Here is a 23070-nt window from a genome sequence, read left to right on the forward strand (position 1 = left end):
AATAAAGTTTATGAATATTTAATTTAGTAATAGTAGGCATTATAAAATTGCTTGAAATATATTTTATTCTAAAGAAAAAAAAAACAATTTTCTGTTAGTAAAGAATGTTGATAAGTCTTTGAATTATTCTCTTATAAAAAAAATTGTGAGTATAGTGGCTTTATAATCAGCTCCTATTTCCCTCTATAAATTAATATGGAAAATGAAAAAAAATGACAACTTAGTACTTTTATCAGAAATTCTTTGTTTGATAAAAGAACATCAGTAACATTTTAACACAAATTGAAATGATCTGACCTAAAGTCGATTAAGGCTAATCTCAAGGAACTGTGCAGAATATTTTGTAGCAAAAGTTTTTTCGCAAATATTTATATACATGAACTATATAAATTTATTTACATGGTTCAACAGATAATCCCATCCGATTAGGAGAACCAGACAAAATGGTTAGACCTAACCTAGCGTTATATATAAACTTTTTTAGTGGCAAGTCCACAGTCTTACAGCCTAACAAATTAATAACGTACATTAAACATATTATTGATGTTAAAAATGCAATAAATGAACACAGTGCATTGTTTATACAAAACAATCAAATCTGTCAACCATATAGACACGAGTAGATACAATAAAAGCATATATCCAAAAACAAACGACGGCCGTGAATCAGCGCAATTAGCCCAGATACGCCGATCCGCCATGAAATTATAAATTATGTAGGAAGTAGTGTGATTCAACAATCGCGTGTACACTCAACACAGCCACTGCTGTACATACCGACTTCAGTAAATATATAATAGTATATACCTTTAATAGAATACTTTGATTTTATTTGACTTTGCTTGATGTATTTGTTTTTAATTTTTCGTTTTCGTAAATTCATACTAGTCTCACCAGTACATTTAACAAAGCTGTTAATAAACGGTTTCAAACCTCGTCTAATAAAGTACATTTCTGTTGAGAGATGTTTTGGGATTGCGTTTAAAGTATTGTCAGCCATCTATAATAGCCATCCCATAGAATTGTTCAGAAAGTGCACTTATATTTGTGCGCAAACTTAAACTATTTTATATTCCCAACCAGATTTATATTTATTATGTATTGTATATTTTGATTAAGCCTGTGTAATAACATATACAAGAGACCAACGATACATCTATCAATTGGCAACACAATGAAAACAAGAAATGGAATGACTAATACTAATTACTTTAACGTCAACACATAATGGTGACTGTATTATTATATGTATGCAATATCTATGTAAAACTGCCATCGGTCAATTCACACACTTACATTTTAATAATAATTAACACACACATACTAAAACAGACACACATATAAAAAGGCACGAAAGATATTAAAGGTACAGACGTCACGTCGGTGGAGATTTGTTGGTTTAAAAAAAACCTTACTGCCCAGTAAAGGTAAAGATCCTGGGGTCCATTAAAAAAAATTTCGTCAATTCGGATAATACCAGTTAGGGGGAATAAAAATGCACCCGTGTTTGTGTCTATATGTCGTGAGGTTGGTTAGTCTCTCTTGAGAATAAGCGACCAATAGGGCATCGTTGTCATCATCTTCCTTCCTAAAATATTAATTTGAATGATGTCCTTGCCAAATATTGACTTGATTGACTTTTAGTTTTCTATTAAAATATAAACTAAACTCAATTGTACTGACTAGTATAGAAACTCCGCACTTTATGTAATCATCACGTAACCTTGTATTTTATCTAAATGTGAGTCAGTGCTCGTGTTGATTTCTGGTTAATTCCACGCCCTTCGTGTGAGCTTCAATGTTAGTTAAATATTTAATTACCGCCAAATAGGGCACCTATAACCAGGTCATTGTAAAATACATGTATATTAAAAGAGCACTTGAAAATTTTAAACGCTTCTCAAATTGCTCGCATTAAATCAATCACAGAATTAAACAAACTGTTAATAACACAATTTTTTTTTGTTATTGAAATTATAAAGTAAATTTCGTTTAAATTCTTTACATTAATTCAATAATTATGCAAATTTCGTTATATATTGTTTTAAACTAGTTTTAATATTGGTATGTTGGTTATAAATCTATTACGGCAATTAATACCAACCACCTATCATATATTCTATCGCCAAGCAGAATACTTATTATTGTTGTATTTCGGTTTCAAGGTTGAGTGAGCCAGTGTAACTACAGGCACAAGGGATATAACATTTCAGTTCCCAAGGTTGGCGGCGTATTGGCGATGTAAGGAATAGTTACACTTAGCATAAGTTGGCCTAAGAGCCCAACCGCCAACCAATTCCATAATAAAAAAACAAAGTCTATTATATTTTAAACGTGCTGCATCTTTAAGATCTACAATTTACATGCCAGTAATTACTCTAGCTTACTCACCCTTCAAACTAGAAAAGTGCATTACAATGGATTGCTTCACAAAAATGCAATAGATAAAAACTCATATATACCAAGTCACAGTATAGAATTAAGAGTCTGTAAGTGGATACTATTAAATATTTTATCACGATAAAATAGATACAACACATCAGCACTGTCATGGTGACCGCTTAAAGTAGCGTTGCAAGTCAATATCAAAAATCATTTTAAGTTGCCAGTATATCGATACTAATATCCATTTTTATAGACAAGGAAAAAAAAAATTGTTTCAATAGTAAAACGGCATATAAGGTTGAGCTCCTAAGCGCTCGTGTCAGAGAGACCCTTTTGATAATATTTACTTAAAATTTTAGTGAATATAATTAAGATTTCTAATTGATGATGAATTATTAAGGTTTACCAAATTACCTGTCTGTCTTATTACTAAAATAAAGAAATAAAAAACGTCTCAATTGAAGATAACGGCTTCAAATAAAAGTACCGCCAATACAGTTCCAAATGCCAAATTGCTTATATTTAATTATGTATTGAAGGTAAAAAAAAATACTTGAGGATACTTGCTTTTATCAGAAGTAATTCTAAAAATATTAGATCTAGCAATTTTCTCAGAAGTGGAACATTTATAAGTACGTTATTGATATCAATACGTGATCTATTTTTGTCATTGACGTTTACTATTTTTCAACAGAAAACTCATATCAATCTACAATAATAAATAAATATAAATAAATATTGGACAACATCACATACATTACTCTGATCCCAATGTAAGTAGCTAAAGCACTTGTGTTATGGAAAATTAGAAGTAACAACGGTACCACAAATACCCAGACCCAAAACAACATAGAAAATTAATGAACATTTTCTATATCGACTCGGCCGGGAATCGAACCCGGGACCTCAGAGTAGCGTACCCATGAAACCGGTGTTCACAATACTCGACCACAGAGGTCGTTAATAATAATAATAATAATAAATAAATTATTGTGAACAGTTTTAATTACAAGATCTTAAACGTTACTAATAAAATGTACATTAAATTATAATGAAGGAATAATATCATGAACACAAATATGTCTCTCAAGTGCTTAAAATAATTCAAAAAAAAAATAAATAAATCAACGACCTATAATTTATTTGGCAAAGGATCATTACGTCAGGTCAGTCACATCAATTTACGCCACGTCAGGGTCAGTCACATGCATCAGATTTACGTCAGGGTCACTCACATTGGCGCATTCGATTAGGTCTTTTACATGTCCGGTTTCAATGCACTCGTGTTGGGAATTTTTCTAAAATCTATGAATAAACCTGACGTAAAAACACCCAATCGTGAAATATTTTCGTAAACATTGCAGTCACGTTGCCCTTCCGGAGGTGTCAATGCCCTATTTCCTGACGAACCAAGGTCGTTCTGACGTCACACACGATAAGTTGTTTACCGAAGACCCTTATCAAAATTTTGTAATCAGCGAAAATTCTGATAATAAGATAGCCGTGTGATTATCAATTACTTTCTTTTACACAATATATTTGATACAATAAGCAAAGGAAAACATTTAATAGTCCAAGTTTAATTACATCTATACTGTTCAGATTAACAGATTTATTATAAAAAGGTTTTAGTTTATATTAAACTACAATAAAAACATACTCTGTAATTCCGCCATTTTTTTTTTTAATAACGGTCGTTTTAATTCTTTTGTTTCAACTTCTTTTCTATACTACCTTAAAGTAGGATATATGAATAAAAAAAATTAAATACATATTAATAATTTAAAGTTAATCCAAAATTCGAAAACCAATTTGAGCAAAATTTTAAAACTTTAAAAATATGCACTTTGATATATCTGATAACTCATTTAATCAAGTATAATTTGAGTAAGTTTTGAGTGATTTAATATTATGTAATATTATGAAACATAATATATAATTGGTCATATTCTATAATTCGAAAATATATTGTCACACAGTCCATATATGTGTGTTTTATATCCCATAATTCAGAATATATTTAACATAAAATATTTTCCATGTTAAGCAATCATTTTTTAGTCAAGGCTTACCGTTATTTCAAATGGTAAGTTTCACAATAATTATGAACTTATACGAAATCCATGGTCATTTTAAAAAAAAAAATTTGAACCGGTAACTAATCATCTCAGGTAGATTTCTATGACTGACCGTTAGTAAAAACTAATCTTAGTTTTTTTTGGAGTAATGTAAAAAGCATAATTATTCTTCAATTTGAATATAGAACTCATTTCTTTGAAGCGATAAATCCCGATAGGATTTTTCTGATGGTAAGGTTTCGTCACACTCAATTATACTTTAGCCATACATCAATACTTTGATGGGTAATTTAATTTTCAGGGGACCAATTCTTCTTAATTATATCGCTTACAATACGATCTCGATATTCCGAACCAACTGTGACCGAACCGCAAGTGGATATAATTGCGTTTGTAGAATAGGTATTCGGCTGAACGGCAAAGAACACGTTTCGATTCGATTTGATTTCGATAAACTGTCAAATTGACAGTTGGGTCCAGCTTTGTAAATCGACCGAGCAATCATCTGAAAAATATTACCGTGCTAAATAAGCATATTTTCATCCTGAAACTATGACGTGTACATTCCATATCGATGACATTAGGACTTTTTGGAAGAAATTCCAAAAAAACATGCTTCGTATGTGGTGTGATATAATGTTCTTAAGGGATAAATACCGGAATGGAATATTCTCATTGATGAATTATTTCAATGACAAGAATAAAATTAATATTGCAATCGTTTATAATATAATTGATGTGTTATCCTTAGTCATTTTATTGACTTCGTAATTATTGTGCCACTTCATATTACAAGGACCGGATATCCTGTCCTTGTTGATATTGATATTTTATGTTATTATTGTGTGATATTAATTGAATAATAGCAGAGAAACATCTTCCATTTCTGTGTTAAGACCGCATTGACAATTTTTTGCGATATACTTCTCACAAGAATAATACAATCGATCGAAAGATATCGCCCATAAATACATCAGATCCGCATATAGACTTGACTGTAAATTTTATTCTGTAGTTTTAAAGTTTTGTAAGATTAGGTCTTCGCGACAAAAAGGTTTTTTTTTATTATAATAAATAAATATATATTGGACAACATCACATATGTAAGTACAATATGTAAATACAATGTAAGTAGCTAAAGCACTTGTGTTATGGAAAATCAGAAGTAACGACGGAACTACAAACACCCAGATCCAGGACAACATAGAAAAATAATGAACTTTTTCTACATCGATTCGGCCGGGAATCGAACACGAGACCTCGGAGTGGCGTAACCATGAGAACCGGTATACACACTACTCGTCCACGGAGATCGTCAATAATATTATAATTAAGAGTACTTATTAGGACTCGCTTTTCATTGTTATTATTATAACAAACAATATTTACAAGAATGATATATTTTTCGAAATTTATTTACCTGATGGTCAGCTTTCGAAATAGATGCTGGTACTGTTGTAAGTTGACTAAGAAGAAGGTGGTAGATTAAATGATGGCTGTGTAGTATTCATAACTTAAAAATAATATACATTCGTTGTTTCTTTTTCACTCTAAACCACTGTTGATCATAGACCTCACCCAATGTGCACCAAAGCTCCCGGCTCTCCACTTTTGGCATCCAGTCAGATACCGAAATCTTCTTCAGGTCATTCATAATACATGAACATATATATATATATATATATCAAAAACGGGATAAAATAAACACAATCACATATTTATTGCTGTAGCATATACTTTCAAAAGTCGTCTCTATGGTCGTCTTACAGAAGCTACAATCTCAAGGAAATCCTTGAGATATTTTTTATTAATAACACTAAATTTAATTACTAACTACCAAACAAAAAGAAACACCTTCGTAATTTGTTTTCGTACCATGTAATATATTTCAATTCCAACAGGTTATTCAGGTTTGAAGGCTGAGTGAGCCAGTGTAACTACGGTGTAACTACAGGCAAGAGACATCTTAGTTCCCAAGGTTGGGGTACCATTGGAGATGTAAAAAATGGTTAATATTTCTTACAGAACATTTGTCTATGGGCGGTGACCACTTACCATCAGGTGGCCCATTTGCCCGTCTGTCTACTAAAAAAGAACACCTCTGTGAATTCTTCTAATTTTTTTTTAATCGCATCTTCATATATAACTTTATACATTTTCAATTTTATATCATGTAATGTGTTTGACATTTATTGAATTTGAATAGTTTTGCCTGATTCAATACTGCTTCAATCCTTTAAACCGGCTTATTACAATATGAAGAATTACTATTTTCGGTAGAATAATAAGTGGGAGATACCTATCCAGATGAACCTGCACCAGCCCAGCCAATAAACTAACATTTATTCTATCTAATATTAAAAAATATAGTATCATTTCGAAAGTCATAACGTTGCATTATAAATAGCAGTGATATGATATCTTATCAAAACGACGGATTGTCTGCCAGACATGATTAGAATGGAGTATTCCATGATAAATAGCACGATCACTTGAACATGTATTGAAGCATTTCGATACATGAATTATGAAAGTAGAAATAAATTCAGCGATTGAAAAGGAAGTTCCATCTTTAATTTCAAATACAATTTTTAATGCACTCTGCATAGTGACGTCATTAAGCCTGTTGTGCTGGAATTATGTCTAGTTATAATATTGTTGTAAATTGTAAATAGTTATAAATAGTTGGTAATGGAAATAAATGGACACAATTGTTTGGAAGTGTATATTCAATAATAGGTTTTTCAGGTTCAGGTATTTTAATATTTATTTGAAATGAAATTTGATCGATTTGCTACATTTAGTTTACTGATAGGCCTGGACTTGAATCTCCGATCGGTTAAGATTCATGTACCAGCTTTTCGACTTCCTTAATCAACATCACCGCACGCTTGAATCTCATATACTTTAAACGTCTTCGTTTTGAAAAATATCAAGAAAATTTATTGAGGTTTATCAACATTCACACAACATATTTTGGATTTAATTTTATGTTCAATTAAAATTTATTTTAAAATCCTGAACCTAAAACAACAATCAATCATCTGTATTAAACATGAGCCCTCCTGGGTCTTAAGTCCCTTATAAAACCTTTAACAATAATAGTCCAAGGTAATTTGGTCAGACTACTTAGAATTCATTTCGACACGGTCCCTAGTAGCAGTTGTTTTAATAGCAACTGAATTAATCAGACCAGTTCAATAAAGTCTCCATTGACAAGGACGATCCAAATTAAGTTTAGTTTCAATCATTGATATCAAAAACAGCTTAGTGAAATAACAGAACCTACTGATGTTCTTTAAAATAATTTCTTTGTTATAATAATCTACTTAAAGGTTATTTTATTCAGCGTCAGATTGGACTTTTGTTTCACTGGCCTCTGTCTCGTGTTTTAACCATAAATGTCGTGGCATAGACGTTTGTGTTTATATTGTATGTGTTTCCGTATCCACATATAGGGTAGTGGGGGCCATTGTATGCTCTTATTTATTAACTTAAATGAACATGACACTTACAAACTTCTGTAATAGCACTCTACCCGTCATGACTTCGCAAGGAAAAATTAAGGTTTAATTCCATGGTAATTTTTCTTAAATAATGAGTTGTATGCAAATCTTATGAAACAATCTCAATCGAATTAAATTTTCGTTGACTTTCAAGCACATATGATATGAATTTAATTATATTTAGCGGGCATAATTTAATTCGAATGTTGGATGTCTGTCTGAGTTTTTTTTGGTTCTTCTTGGTTGAATCTACATTCCAAACCAATTATACAATTGTGTAAAGTGACCATTCAAAAGTGCTTGTAAAAGCCTACTTGAATACGCTATATTTAGATTTGTCAAGCCAAAGTATCACACCTAGCTCCACAATGTTTCACTTGCGTTCAATCAAATATCTTGCAACGTTCCCTAAACTACCGGTATAAGTCACCACGTGGAAACAGCATGTTCTATTTGTTGTTTCAGTTTATTATCAAATGATTATCAGATAATTAAACGCTCAAGTAATTGTTATTATAGTTCCGGTGTTTACCTGCTAGCAAGGCTTATTGCAAACCTTTTGTCAGTCTGAGTCGGTACTCTCTATTCATCACTTATTTTATTTATCGGGTAAAGGTACCTGTGTTAAACATTCTCATTTAGATTTACCGAGGATACAATTCAATAAAAAGAAACTAGAATATTTACTTATATTTAGTTTATAAAAGGTACGAATCTATTTAAAACTAATGTTTGGAAACCAAAATAAGATAATCATTACAAAAAAAATCTCAATAATAGATTTCCTTCTGGCTATCGTGACAAAAATCAAATACTAGCTAGGTATCTATACAAGATATATTAAAGTGCATCAGTATTTTTATGTTAAAACACAGATGTATCTTCTATACACTCACTCTAATAGTCCGATGGATGGACTACAATCCGAGTGCAGAGGACCAGCTGTTTTATGTAAACGAGAGTGTAACACATCCAACTTTTTAAATTAATTAGTTTTTGTAAGTCTGAATCGGGATTCGAATCGCGTACATTGGAGAGCCGAGATGACCCAACAAAAAGCGTACATCTTGCGGGTTCAAGCACAGGCTAGCACCGTTGAATTTTCATGTGCTTAATTGGTGTTTATAATTCTGCCACATATGCCAACCCGCATTGGATCAGCGTGGTGGAGTAGATAACCTTCTCCTCAAGAAGGAGAAGAGGCCTTATCCCAGCAGTGGGAAATTTATAGGTTTGTTACTTTACCTTGGAATCTACTTTCTAAACTACACACTAGACCAACGGGTGCTTGTAGCGAGCAGAGTTGGTTTTGAGCATGTACGTTCATATCTAACGTCAAAGTCAGAACACCGGGTTTGGAATAGCAAATCCTTGATTAGTATTCAGCTAACGAAAGCGTTGTTATTGGTCGTGATAAAAGAAAACGGTACAGAAAACGTTGTACCGTACATTTTGTTGATTGAAATTAACGTCCGCCTTATTCTCAATTGTTCTTTTATTTTTATTCGAGACAATATCATCCGATGATTAAGATTTTTTAATTCTCAGGTAGCTCTTGATTTGGTCTTGATTTTTTTCTCGTTTCATCTCTCGTTCGCGACTTTTGTGCGTTTGTATTACTGGCATTTTTTATGCCAGATTACGAAACAATCTTGGATTGTTTGAAGTATCTTTTTTCGTTTACCTCGTAAAAATTGAAAAATATTTAATTGACACTAAAAACGAAATAAAAGGTTTCAATCTGTTAAAATAGATTTATTTCAATACTGCTCTATCGTTCGTCGTTCATGTAAAATGTCTTGCGAGGTTAAACTTTTCAAATAATATTTCACGTTCAGAGATTCCGTTCACGTTCATGTTGTTTTCAGTTATTTGATTGTCTGAGTGTACCACAAATCGTCATTCTAGTACCGAGCGAAAATGGTAGGATTTATTTCTCTCTGTGCATGAAGGAGTTAATTATAAACACTTTCTTTTTATCTTGAGACTATATTCAATGTGTAATGTTTCGACAATGTTTTTAATATCGCATGACCTTGCTTCTCTCTGTTTTTGTCATCTATAAATATTCTAATACCATTAGTCAAACTTAATCACCTACAATCACTATATAGTTTTAGTGAGGTCATATTTTAAGGTCATCATTACGGATAACATCATTGTTTTAAGCGAGTTTTTTTTTTTTAATTATTCCAATTAATAAAAAAAATTACAAGAATTATATCACAGTATGATCGTTGATATACATAGTATTTATCCAATCGAATGATGCTTGGTGAGTGACTTTATGTGATTGTAAGCGTATAGGAAAATCATAGATCTGAGAGTGTTCATGTTTATGTTAATAAAAATGATTTTATAGGTTATCAATAATAGATCGCATTAGGAGGTTTTTAAATCGCGCTATAATTGTCTTCGATTTGTTACTATATGTAAGTCATTGTTCAAAATAAAATTTGAGTTTCCTGGATTAAATAGATCTAATAGTTCGTTTCATTCGTCATCTAACAGAGAGATTAGCATTTTTTTAGCATTAGCAGCCTGTAAATTATCCCACTGCTGGGCTAAAGGCCTCCTCTCCCTTTGAGAAGAAGGTTTGGAGCATATTCCACCACGCTGCTCCAATATGGGTTGGCGGAATACACATGTGGCAGAATTTCGTTGAAATTGGACACATGCAGGTTTCCAATTTCAACCCGAACCCGAAAGGAACCCGAAATCATCGATTAAGATGCACGCGTTCTAACCACTGGGCCATCTCGGCTCAACAGAGAGATATATTGCGGTAACTATAGAGATATATTTACTAACAGGGGGTCAAATTACACCTACGTGAATGAAAATTAAAAAATAAACATTAAAACATCAGTTCTTACGTGGTTTTTATACAAAATACCGGTAATAAAGCCCAAGTAACGATCGTCAGGGTAAAAAAAGATCCGTTTTTAATTGGATAATACTATTCGAGATGATGCTCCTCGACAACAGATTACGAACAACAAACTTAATGTTTACCGTTATTATAATCTTCATCACATTTAAATTACAGTTCGTTTCTGCACTAAAATTTGGCTAAACTTGGACCACCCGTAATCTGACCTTCAACTATTTCCTATTTAGTGCTAGTAAATTCTAAAACCAAGCCGTTATACCTTCTGTGACCTTCTAAAGAGGCTTTAATTAAGCAAACTCACAAATAAGATTCGAGAGAGCGCTCCGGGCGTCCCAGCTCGACTATTATTCAAATTTATTACTTTAATTTTATGCCCCTTCCCCCCTATATTACACTTTTCATTACTCATTTTTGATGATGCCATCAAATTTTGTCCAGAATTCATAATGATATTTGAATTTGCCGCTTCGTCTATACGTATAATCTAATTATAATGATTTGACATTATTATCGATACAAATGTCGATATTACACATTTTGGAAATATACGTCTGTTCACACAACACGCAGAAATTATTGGATGGATTTTAGTCTATTTTGTTAAATGTTCGGTGATTACTGGAATTGTTTGTTTCAATCTATAATATCTATTGACATTTTCATTGTAATTGTAATTCTAAAATTAGAAATTGTTTGAAGTAGAACGTGGACTTCTCTCTGATATTGCATCAGCTCTAATAATAAAATTATGGGTCTAAAATAACAGCAGCCTTTTATACAGTCCACGCTAAGGAATGAATTCAATAATATTTTATTAATTATCTATCTATCGTTCATTATTCGGTACAAACTTTGTTTATAATATCTCAAATGACTTATCGAATAGGAACAGATTTATCGAATCGAACTAATCATTAACACTTTTAAGCATGTACTCCTAATAATTTTCTGAGATGCCTTTTTTTTCTTTAGAAAATATTCAGTTAAATTTATTAAAAAATAATGTATAATGTTTCTATTTTCACACAGACGGATATATATGAAATAGTATTCGTGATCTATGCTCAGGGAAATAAAATATAAATTAAGAATTATATTGCAAATTATTCTGATATACATATTTCCTAGTTATTTTGTTGTAAACTTAATAATTAAAACTGTACTTCCTTATTACCACATCCTCTTTATAATTTTTATATATCAATTAAATCGAATGTGCATATATTACTTAGTATCATTATCACATATCGTAATATTAGGATGGGGATAGGTTCAATGAAAATCGGGTTATTTTTTAAAAACTTGATCATTTATTTTTACCATATAATAATATATATTTATTATTGAAACAAAGTACGATACAAAATGTACACGTTTGCCTTAAATCCAAAACTACAGTAATGTTATTAGTTATTTCATACTTAACAGTTTAAAAAACTACGTACAATATATGCAGTTACAGAATGTACCTTATGAGATACGAAGTCAATAATTTATACAGCGGACGAGGGAGTTTTATCAGAACTACACAAACCTCGCTTGACAATAACTTATATTTAAAAAAAAATTAATCCTAAAACTCTTGCTGGATAATAGATTTTAATAAAATAAAACCCGACAGTGGGTTATATTTTTCACATTTTAAAGAACCGTGCGTATCACTTAAAAACAATGTTCTTCTAATATGTACAACATTTTAGAACCGATTACGATGTTGGTAACACAAAAGCGTCGCCACTATTTGGTAAGCCAAAAAAACCGTAACTGTTTAGTGCTAAAAAAGAGAGATCCATCGGTAACGGTGTCTAACAACTTCAACATTTTTTGGTATCAATTGAAAAAAAAAAATAATAAAAAATCAGGTATCAATTACGAAAAAGGCCACGATTGTCCTCAAGAAAAACACGCAAGTGAATCGACTCGAATCGGTGAAGACACGAGATAATCTGATATTGTCTTAACTTGCCCAAAATCTTCGTAGACTAGAATGAATCGGAACACACGGTTACGGTGTGATTTACAAAGAAATTCTATAAAATATGTGGCCTTAAGTAGCTTATTAACAAGATATTTACAATGTCCAATGGTAAAAGAAAAAAAATACAATAACGACATGAAACTTCAGTCCCATCATAACGTTTAAAGCCATGCTTATTAGCTTCAAGAAATAGATTTCGTTTGGCATGTTACGTATCCTTTCTTTAATACGAAATATAAGCACACATTTTAAGTATACATTTGCTGCTGCTAATATTACATTTATCTTATTATTACTTGATAGAATTTAATGGACCATTTTTTTAATAATTTTTTTTTGTTCCTTAAAAATTTGATCGAAAACCTACACAGCGATAACAATTAAAAACTCAGGATTGAAGGAAACGAATGATAAATATTTAGTTTTTTTATATATATATATATATATATTCTAAGAAAATTTACAATAATAAACTGGCAGATCAACACAACACAGAAAAAATAAAAAGTTTTTTTTTTTTTTTAAATATCTGTCTCAAAGAAGAAATCTTGTTGAAAGTATCACGCTTACATCCGTATTTTATATGTTACTATGTATATTACGATTAATACCTATATTATACTTCCTATGTTAGTTCCTTGACTCAGATTGTGCGAAGTTTTCGTTTGTTTTATAATTATCATTAAATGTATCGTTATACCAATAACTATTAATGACACAGCTACGTCAACAAGGATTTTATATTATTATTATAATATGCATCCACTACAGGTTGAAGTTGACATAGAATACAATGGTTAATTATTATTATTGTTTAAATTTAATCATCCTATAGACACCAATTATATATCAGTTATTATTATTAAATATTTATAGGGATTATGTGCTATTGATCAAGATAATGAAACATAATTATTCGTTGTGTCTCAAAGTTTTTAAGAACGAAATGTTTTGAACGAAATCTTACGATAGAAGACGCTTATTAAATAAATCAACAACAGTAATACATACATACTATACAGAGATATAGACATCATATTATTTTTTTTTTCAAACAACATAACGAGAATATTTTTAACCATTTCAGTTCTGTGAATGAATCACTAACATTTTCATCAATCGAAACGCTTTTAAATGTCTTATGTATAATGTCGAATATACACAATTTATAGCCTACATACAATACAGTAAGAAAACATCAATCTACTTGTATGACAAGCGATTTTTTAAGCATAGATTCAAAGTTGGATGATCTTAAATTCTCTAAACTTCAACCCGTTGAAGTTCGTTTCGGTGTTAAACGAGATCATATCTCATGAATTTTTATAACATTGATAATTTCTTTTTTTGATAATAAATTTGAAGGATGTTGACAAATATTTGCAACAGTTTAATTGTAGTTTAGAGAATCGTAGATATCAACTGAAGAATTCACTCCAGACATCTGATTCTATCCTTTCTCAAAGTAAAGTGTTTATAGAATCAAATGCCCGGAGTTCATAAAGAAGTACACAACAAGATTTTTCTTTAATTTTAATTACATGTATAACCTACAACAACTAACTACGTCTTCTATGATATTTATTTTCTTTGAGACGCGTATATATACCCTCTAATTTTTTGTCACAGTGTCGCTTTATTTTGACTTTTACATTATTATAAACAGTTTCAATACTTATTTATTTACAATTTTATAAAATACCTCGATAGATTTTTAAAAAGGCTACGAAAGAAGAGGCTTATACATTTAAGCAAAGAATTCGAAACATTTTTAGAACAGATTACATCAAGGGGATAAAAGGATAACTATTTTTTACAAAATGTTCTCTTTTTACAATCTTAATTTCAAACAAAACATCGAAACCCTGATAATTCCAATTATTGAAAAACCACAACAAGAAGCGCTAAATACAACAATAAATTCGATGTTGTTTTACAAATACTCTCGGGGTTACGCTAATTATTCTCCTCGTAAATACAACACGTGGGATACAACATACTGAAATTGACAGCGATGACAATGATGAGACCGATTCAACTAACGTATATATTCATTAAAACTTCGATATTGTTATTTTTAATAGTGAAGGAGATTTAATTCTAATTTGAGCGATCGTGTTAATATCTGTATTGCTTTTAAACATTACGAAAGAAATTTGCAGCGTTGAATTCCGAACGAACAAAAATGAACTAGTCGAAGCAAAAGCTATTTCAAAACAATCACATAAACCTTTAAAAATTTACGTATCTCGAAATGATTGAATAGACGATGTATTATTAAAAAACGTTAATGACAAAAGTGTCTGCAATGAAACTTTAGAAATCGATACATTACCAAACACTTATTTCATTATAATACTAGAAGTTAAGTCATTAATACCATATGAGGTTTACGTATACATTATTGACAAACAAATTGTCACAGCAACATTCAGATCTTTGTTTTCGTATGTTAATAGCCTTTAAAGTTTGAAAGTATACGCAACAATTAGGATTGATTGTATAAATGTTATGATTGAAAACGCAAGTGGTATCTTTAACTTAGCAGCGTGATAGCGAAGCCTTAGAGAAACGAAAAACAAAATGCATGTCTGGCATCCGAAAAGACTAAGTATACCATTTTACAATGATTTTTTTTAACAGCATCTAAACTACTACGCGCTTATAAAGATATATTGAGCATCACTAAAATATACATATTATGAAATTATTATTTTTTTTTCAAGTAATTCATTAGGCACAAATTTATTCCTCCTTTTTATTATCCATATAAGTATAATACATAATATCGTCTACAACACACAAGACAGTTACTTACAGTTTTACAATACAATGTATACATAACGTGTATTTATGCATTTCTTTAAAAATAATTGGATTTCGTAGACACTCACTAATTATTACACGAAGTCATTTACATAATATATTTATAAGAATATAATAATATAAGTAAAGCATTTACTTTTTTTATCGATCAGAGCACAACGGATCCCTTATTATTATGAAATATATGTATCTTAGGGACACAGAATATCTACAAATATTGTTTTCGTTATCTGAAACAGTATATTTTAGAAGATTTTATAATTATATCTTATAATGACTGAGGTAATATTCATTTCTGAAACGTTACCCCGCTAACTAACTGACGCCATTTTCAATGAATTGACAGTTTACTTTTTTTCTTTTGCGAATTTTTTTTATACAAATTGTGTTTAGCTCGTGCTTTGCTGTGGACGTCGGACGGGAATGATTAGATGTTGATATTTTTGCAACTATAAATTCGTAAAAAACGTTATCTAGCTTCATTATAGAAATTCATCGTCTGCTCATGTTTTATGAGACCGCTTCCCGATTTCCACAGAAAAGCAAATTATCAAAAATATGTAAGTATCGTTTTTCCATTAGTAAATTATGCCCAGTTCTAAAAATTAAAAAAGTTAGAGAAGCTAGCGCTGCTAAAACTAATCTATGCGATATCAGTCTCCACTAGATTCTTATAATTTAGAAAATTCATAAAGTAAATCACAGAGTTTAAACAGCAAAATATTTATTGGGAACCGAACTAGTATTTTCTTCGTACGAATATTTTATCACCGTCCCGCGAACTAATACATTTTCTTTATTGATATGTATCTTTCTATAGACGTTTTTTTTTTTTTAATTGAAGCGCGAAGATGTAAACTGAAGAAAAGAAGAAATTTGAAGTGTCCCTTCGCATCGATCCTGAGATGGTGTCATTTCTTTGCAATATAAAGTTTTTCGTACCTTACCATTGAACTTATTCTACAACAACCTTACATACACTATAGCAAGACGTACCAACTCGAAACAACTACACAAATCCCTTACCATTGTTTCATTGAATGGATTTGAAAAAAGTCACGCGCGACCAATAAAAGAGTAAAGAATGACAAAATTACACGCGTGGCTTGTTTCAAAAAACGAGAAACTCAACACGGCAAGGGCCCAACTCCTTCCAAAAAATCCTTACTCGAAAGTTCCGCTTTCTTTCGTACCGAAATTCTTCAAATGACATACCGATTAGCTTCCAACAGTAAAATTATAAAGGTCGAACTATTAACTATGTGTGCATCAAAGTATAAAGTGAACTTATGTACGTTAAATGAACGTAAGACGAATATGATTTTAACCTAGTCTTATTTTTCTATCAATCGAACGATACATGTTTCACCTACGAAGTTTAAACGTAAATTAACGATTCAACGTTCTTACAATAAAATTGTTAAGGAAGTAAAATTAAAAGCGAAGGTTTTGCGAACTTATTTTAGAAGCCAAGTCGAGTAATGTACAAATATAGAATACGGACGCGACAACGCGGTGCATACATGCGAGTGACCTGACTGGACCGTAGCTTGCTAATCAGGCGACGGAGAGTAAGACGGATTATTTACTGAGATGCGTCTGAGACGTGCCGTTTGGAAATCACCCCGATTACATTAAAAAAATCTAAAAAAAAGCAACACCTTGAAACGAGAACCAACTCACAGCCTATGGTTTAAAACCCGGCACTACGCCGGGAGCCGTTGCCGAATAGTTCGCATTTAAAATGAAATATTAAATCAAGAAAACTGAAGACGAACGCAGCCATGTGGCTGATGAACTTAGAAAAAAAATTTCACCCTCAAATCTTATTAAATAACTTTGTACATTGAATCCAAATGTCGACACGTCAATTGGATGTAGGCACTCTCTAGGCGGGGCGGCGAGCGGTCGCCGCGTCGTCGGCCCCCGTGTGGCGGCTCGAAAATGAGATCAGTGGTATCGGCCAGCGGCCGTGGCGACCCGAGCACCTCTTTAAGACGACGTGAGGTACGATGAGAACGTGTGGTCGTCCCAATCGCCCGCTACGCCGATTTCGCTTAGCATGTCAGACACGTCCGGCGTGCATGAGAACTCAAAATGCGATCCGGAAGAGGAGGATGCCGTCTCGAAGGACTCCATGTCCGTCAATGCATCTAGATCGACCTCACAGTCTGCTGGTAATGGTAGCAAATCCGTGATTGAATAAAGATCCGTTAGGTCCGTCTGCTCACGCCGCGTGTTGTCATCATAGAAACAGGCCGATTCGGGAGAATCAGGCGCCCCCGCAGGAGACGCGGGCAGTGGTGGAGGGGCGGGTGTTTCCATAGGAACACTTGGAACACTAGGAACTGGCCGCGTTCGCCTCCTCGATACTCCTCTGTTGTTATTGCTGTCAGCCCGTTGTTTACGTTTTTGCTTCGTAATAGCGCCACTCCGTTGCGCCGGCTTTGCCGTTTTCTTACGAGGCCTATATTTGTAGTCGGGGTACTCGCGCATATGTAGCTGCCTGAGCCTTTCCGCCTCGTCTATGAAGGGTTGCCTTTCTTCATCGTTTAATGTTTTCCACACTCTGCCCAAGTTTTTGGAAATTTCTGCATTATGCATATCGGGCGTTTGCTCGCATATTTTTCTGCGTTCTATTTGTGACCATACCATGAATGCGTTCATCGGCCTCTTAATGTGATTTGGATTGTTCTTTTTCGTCTGTGAACAAAGAAATATCTACATTAGTTACAGTGGAAATAACTCTGATATTACATTGAAAAAGAAAACTCTAAATGACATTATCTTAAATTTATGTTTTAAATAGGAAATCAGTGTTATCAGTTAAATTATGGGGAACGCGATTATTATTTCAGGCATGTCCGATATGCTGAGCTCTGGCAAAGAGCTGGCTATGTTGAATTAGTATGCATGACGTTGCACCATTAAGCCTGCGTCCTTACTATTAATGATATTGTTATCATAGGAATTATTACTATTATTACAAACAAGTATAAATGTAATCAATTCAAATAGTTGGTGGGAGGAAAATTTTACAACGCCAACGCTATTCGAATATGTAATAGACTGATAATTTGATTTCTGTGTGTTTGGTTTATGTTACGCGTGACCCAATTTTAATCTATTTCAAATAACTTGGATTGTATTTGTGATACATTAGCTAAGTACTCATTTCGAATAATATCACAACTTCCGCAAGTTTAATACATTTTAATAACATTGACCAACGAGGATATTAGACGACACGGGAAGTAATTATCAAACCGTGAAGGAAGAAATAAAAACGATTCAGGGTGCTCGATGATAGATATTTTCCTTGCGTCCCAACATAAAAAAATATAGACATACAATAGATAAATCTATTCATTTCGAGAGTCCATACTCGGCTACACGGAAATAGATGCATACAATATTAACGATACAAATAACAACAGTACCGCACTATAAGCGAATATGTTTTTATTATTCAAATCTTACTTTCGCTAAACACGGCTTTAGTCCCAATGGTAACAGCGAGGGGAAAAAAATCTCACTCGACTTTATATTTTTTGCTCGTTTTATTTATATTCAGGACAAAAAAAGGGGTTTGTCAGATGGCGACTAAATCAAGTTTGGTACGCCCACTCCGGCTTTCAAGGTGAACTGAACTGAGGTAGAAGGTTTTTTGCAGAACTTCTCGAACGTATTCAGGTTACCGATGCTAGTATTATTATTATTTATGTCACCTTAGCTTAATCTAAAATTATAATGGCATGTAAATACATAGGTAAGTATTGATTGAGTAATTAAGCAAGGTAAATCTTGTTGATATCTCCAACTCGATATAACGTAATCAAGAAATTATTTCTTAGATATTAACGAAAACGCTACCTAGAACAGCGTTTTCACGAAAAGTATTAACAGCTAAACTATTCATAGGCTAATTGTACCTTAGTCAACCAACAAAGATAGATATTTAACAGACTGTATAATTTTTACAAGGTGGTTCTATTTTTAAAGCTTCATTTTTCATGCTTCGAACTTTTTTTTTTTCTTTTTGTTCGAGTCTCATTCCTGGGTTTACTTTGTTAAATATCTTATTATGTATTCAGGGAGTGACTGACACTGGATTTGCAGACATAATTTAATTTTACGGTCCTCAAACTTTATGTGGATTTATATTTTTAGAGAAATCGTTCTATTTATATTAATTAAAGTTACTCTATACATGAGTACTCATTCAGAACTTTAATGTATTCGAGTTGTTTTAAAGTTTAAATATGTCCGTACTTATCTGTTCTTAAAAGGAAAAAAATGATTACGGAACCTAACCAAACAGCTAAAGCATGCTCGTGACGCCTTTATACAGTCGAGCAACCTTCTATTGGGAGTAACGTCAATGCACACTCGTCGTTTGACTATGCCGGCATCACAAGGGCATCCACTTCGCTTCCTGAACATGACATATATCTTATGAATGGATCTACTCGTTGCTAAGGTTTCACCTTCTAATCTGAACGCGAGTTTTCTGCTACTTTCGTAAACGATATAACGTAGCTTGTTTATGCTTCATGTGTGATTTGAATTAATACGAAATACCTAAATGGATTAATATTTCATATTATAATTCACCATGATCGACTTATTTATATTTTGTTAACAATTATCGTAAAAAAACTCAGTTTCAATTTCAATATACACGAGTAAAGTCATCAATACATGCAATACGATCGATCATGAGATAAAGCGGGTGATGCGAATATGAATTTACATTACAAAGCGATACAGTCCATTATCGCTCGAACGTATGATTTCAATCTACAATTGAATCAGTGAAATAATTCTCATGTTTTATTAATAACATTTGCAAGACTAATTGTTTGTTTACATATCGAAATGCCACGCCCGACATTAAAAAAATGAAGTTACGATACTCAAGCTGAGTAACATATAGCGTTTCCGTGTTTTAAGCACGTATTCAATTCCGGGGTTTTCGCAAGCCGAATGGAGGTCGCGACGATAAGGTTTTTAAAGATGATTTACAACAACTTCCTTCGAGGAAACGAATTCTCTAACCTATATGTGAATTGGTTCTCGATAATCGTTCAGATAAATGATTTCGCTTGATGCGTTACGCGGTTTTAATGTGTAATTAATAACTTAGCAATGTATATGAAATTAATTTATTCAAGAAACGCCTGACAGCTTTATGTGTTTTAGTATATCTAATGGCAAAGAAATATTGGAAACGATATCAGTCCTTTGAGTTGTAATAATTTACGTAATATTTAAATCATTTCATTGAATATGCTAATTAATACACTTACTATAGTTACCGCAACGATTAGTGAATAAGTGATAATGAATTATGGACACCAGAAAAAACGCAAGATACAGTGGCAAAATAAATAGCATCAGATAACAGTAAACAGAATAGCCACGCTAAATCTGACACTTTACTTGAAGTGCTCTAAGCCCTTAAGAGTTTTAGCGTATAATGCGAGGTAGGAGAAAATATTAATGAAGATGTTGACAATCCCGAGTCCTTTAGCACCGAACAAAAGCTTTGGAGGATGGCGATTAGGCCGGGCCTCATTGTAATAGGGCCTCAACAGATGAGACCTTTTGTGTTTGCTGATAATGAGTTACAATAGTCGAAATGAAACTTTTTGGGGTCCCTTCGAATTCAAAAGCTGGAACGTAAAATAAATGGTCATTGTCGGACATAATTGATTTAATACGCCCATGGACTGTTATATAACTAATATTCATAATCATTGATTTTATATAATAGTAATAATGAATATGAGTTTAATAACTTCCTACATACTAAAATAAATCCAATGCATAGGTGTGGTTAGTTGATCACGATTAACTAATAAATATATATCATACATTAAACTGTTCGAGCGGTATGAAATACAATTTGAAATGACACCGCTATATTAAATATAATTTCGGTGCTCCGAATAAATAGAACCTACAAAATATTATATCAAATTCACGCTTCACTGATCATTTTATTAAGGCAGACCCTTATTACTGAAGCAATTTGATCGGGTTCGTTTGAGAATAAAGAATGGAATTTTTCAGACGACATCTTGCGCTTTATTGAGAGGAATTTCGAGTTTCAGAGAAATTATTACAACGTTAAATATTTATTTTTTTCTTTAAACATTTTTTAAAATTGAATCGATTATGTATTTATTTATTGAAATATCACAAAGTACTAAAATAATCATTTGCATTTTCTATGTTTTTACACGACCATTTATAAAATAGTGTTAAAGTTCACCGACGTTGGCGTAACAAAGCAAATTAAGATGTAAAAGAAATGGCTCGACAAGTCCTCTAAATAAGAATGAAAATACAAGGAGATGTTGAATTGTTTTAAATTTAAATATCAGCGTCTCCTAGGGGCACTGTCGACGCGATATATGTTAAATAAGGACTAGAGAAAAGGCTGAGATAAAATTGTACCAGGAAGCGAATATAAATTGCGTATAAGTCATGAATAAGCCGTGCCTAAGTGGTACCGAGTATTTTTACCGCTTTATGGTACGATACACAACTTTAAACTTATACGGAATTATGGAAGAAATATATAGTGAAAAACAATTCAAGTTTTAGTAGATTATCTGTAAAAAAAAATCACATGACGTGGCTTAAAACTTCAAAATGGATAGCTGGAAAAGGTTGGTTTGAATACACAATACTGATGCAATTATTATTTGATTTAAATTCTATCGTATTCAACGTATTACTTCCATCCATCATATGTCATAGTTCAGGGTTATTACACTTTCAATAGTTGTAATCATAGCAGTCCATTGTTGACTTACGACAACCAAGTTCTTGATTCTATAATATTTCTTAACATTTTCATCATTTATCTGTTATTATCCTTAATTGCCTGTTCGATTTATAATTACAAATGAATATCGTAATATAATTTAATCTCTCGTTATTCGTAACTGCTCTTTATCTTTGGAAATGAATTCGTCGACTGTATCAAAATCACCCGCACGAAAAAGTTTTCGTTCATTCGAACTGTCAAGTTCTGAAGTCTTGTTGGAAGGCAAAACACGCGTCGAATGAAGTCAAGTGACTGCGTCGACGAAAAGGGATTTTTTTTTCTCTTCCTTTTTCAGTACATCAACCGTTTCATTCGTTATTCGGTAGGAAAGTAGATTCAATAAAATTGTAGATATATACGCATTTAAATGGGATTCTCATTAAAAATATATCGTTCAGATACTTGAAAAACATGTTGTAGATTTTCTGAAAAATCTGTCTTAACTTTGTAAGTAATATGATGAATAATTATTATTTTAAATTGTGTATCAAAATTTTATAGTTCACCTTTGAAGCCACGGAGCGAGACATATATGCCAAGGTTCTTAGCATTGTAATATGTAACAT

At 32.2% G+C, this 23070-nt stretch overlaps 1 protein-coding gene across 1 annotated transcript in view; it reads right to left on the bottom strand.

Moving 5' to 3' along the window:
* Window positions 1–12948: 12948 nt before the first annotated feature.
* LOC125070191 (transcription factor sem-2-like) overlaps window positions 12949–23070 on the bottom strand; it is a 68800-nt gene continuing 58678 nt past the window's right edge. The window contains exon 2 of the mRNA XM_047679925.1: window positions 12949–18369. Coding sequence (XP_047535881.1) covers window positions 17659–18369 — 711 coding nt within the window. The 3' untranslated portion in view covers window positions 12949–17658. The remainder of the gene's footprint in view (window positions 18370–23070) is intronic.

Source organism: Vanessa atalanta, chromosome 17 (genome assembly GCF_905147765.1).
Source record: "Vanessa atalanta chromosome 17, ilVanAtal1.2, whole genome shotgun sequence".
Taxonomy (NCBI): Eukaryota; Metazoa; Arthropoda; class Insecta; order Lepidoptera; family Nymphalidae; genus Vanessa; species Vanessa atalanta.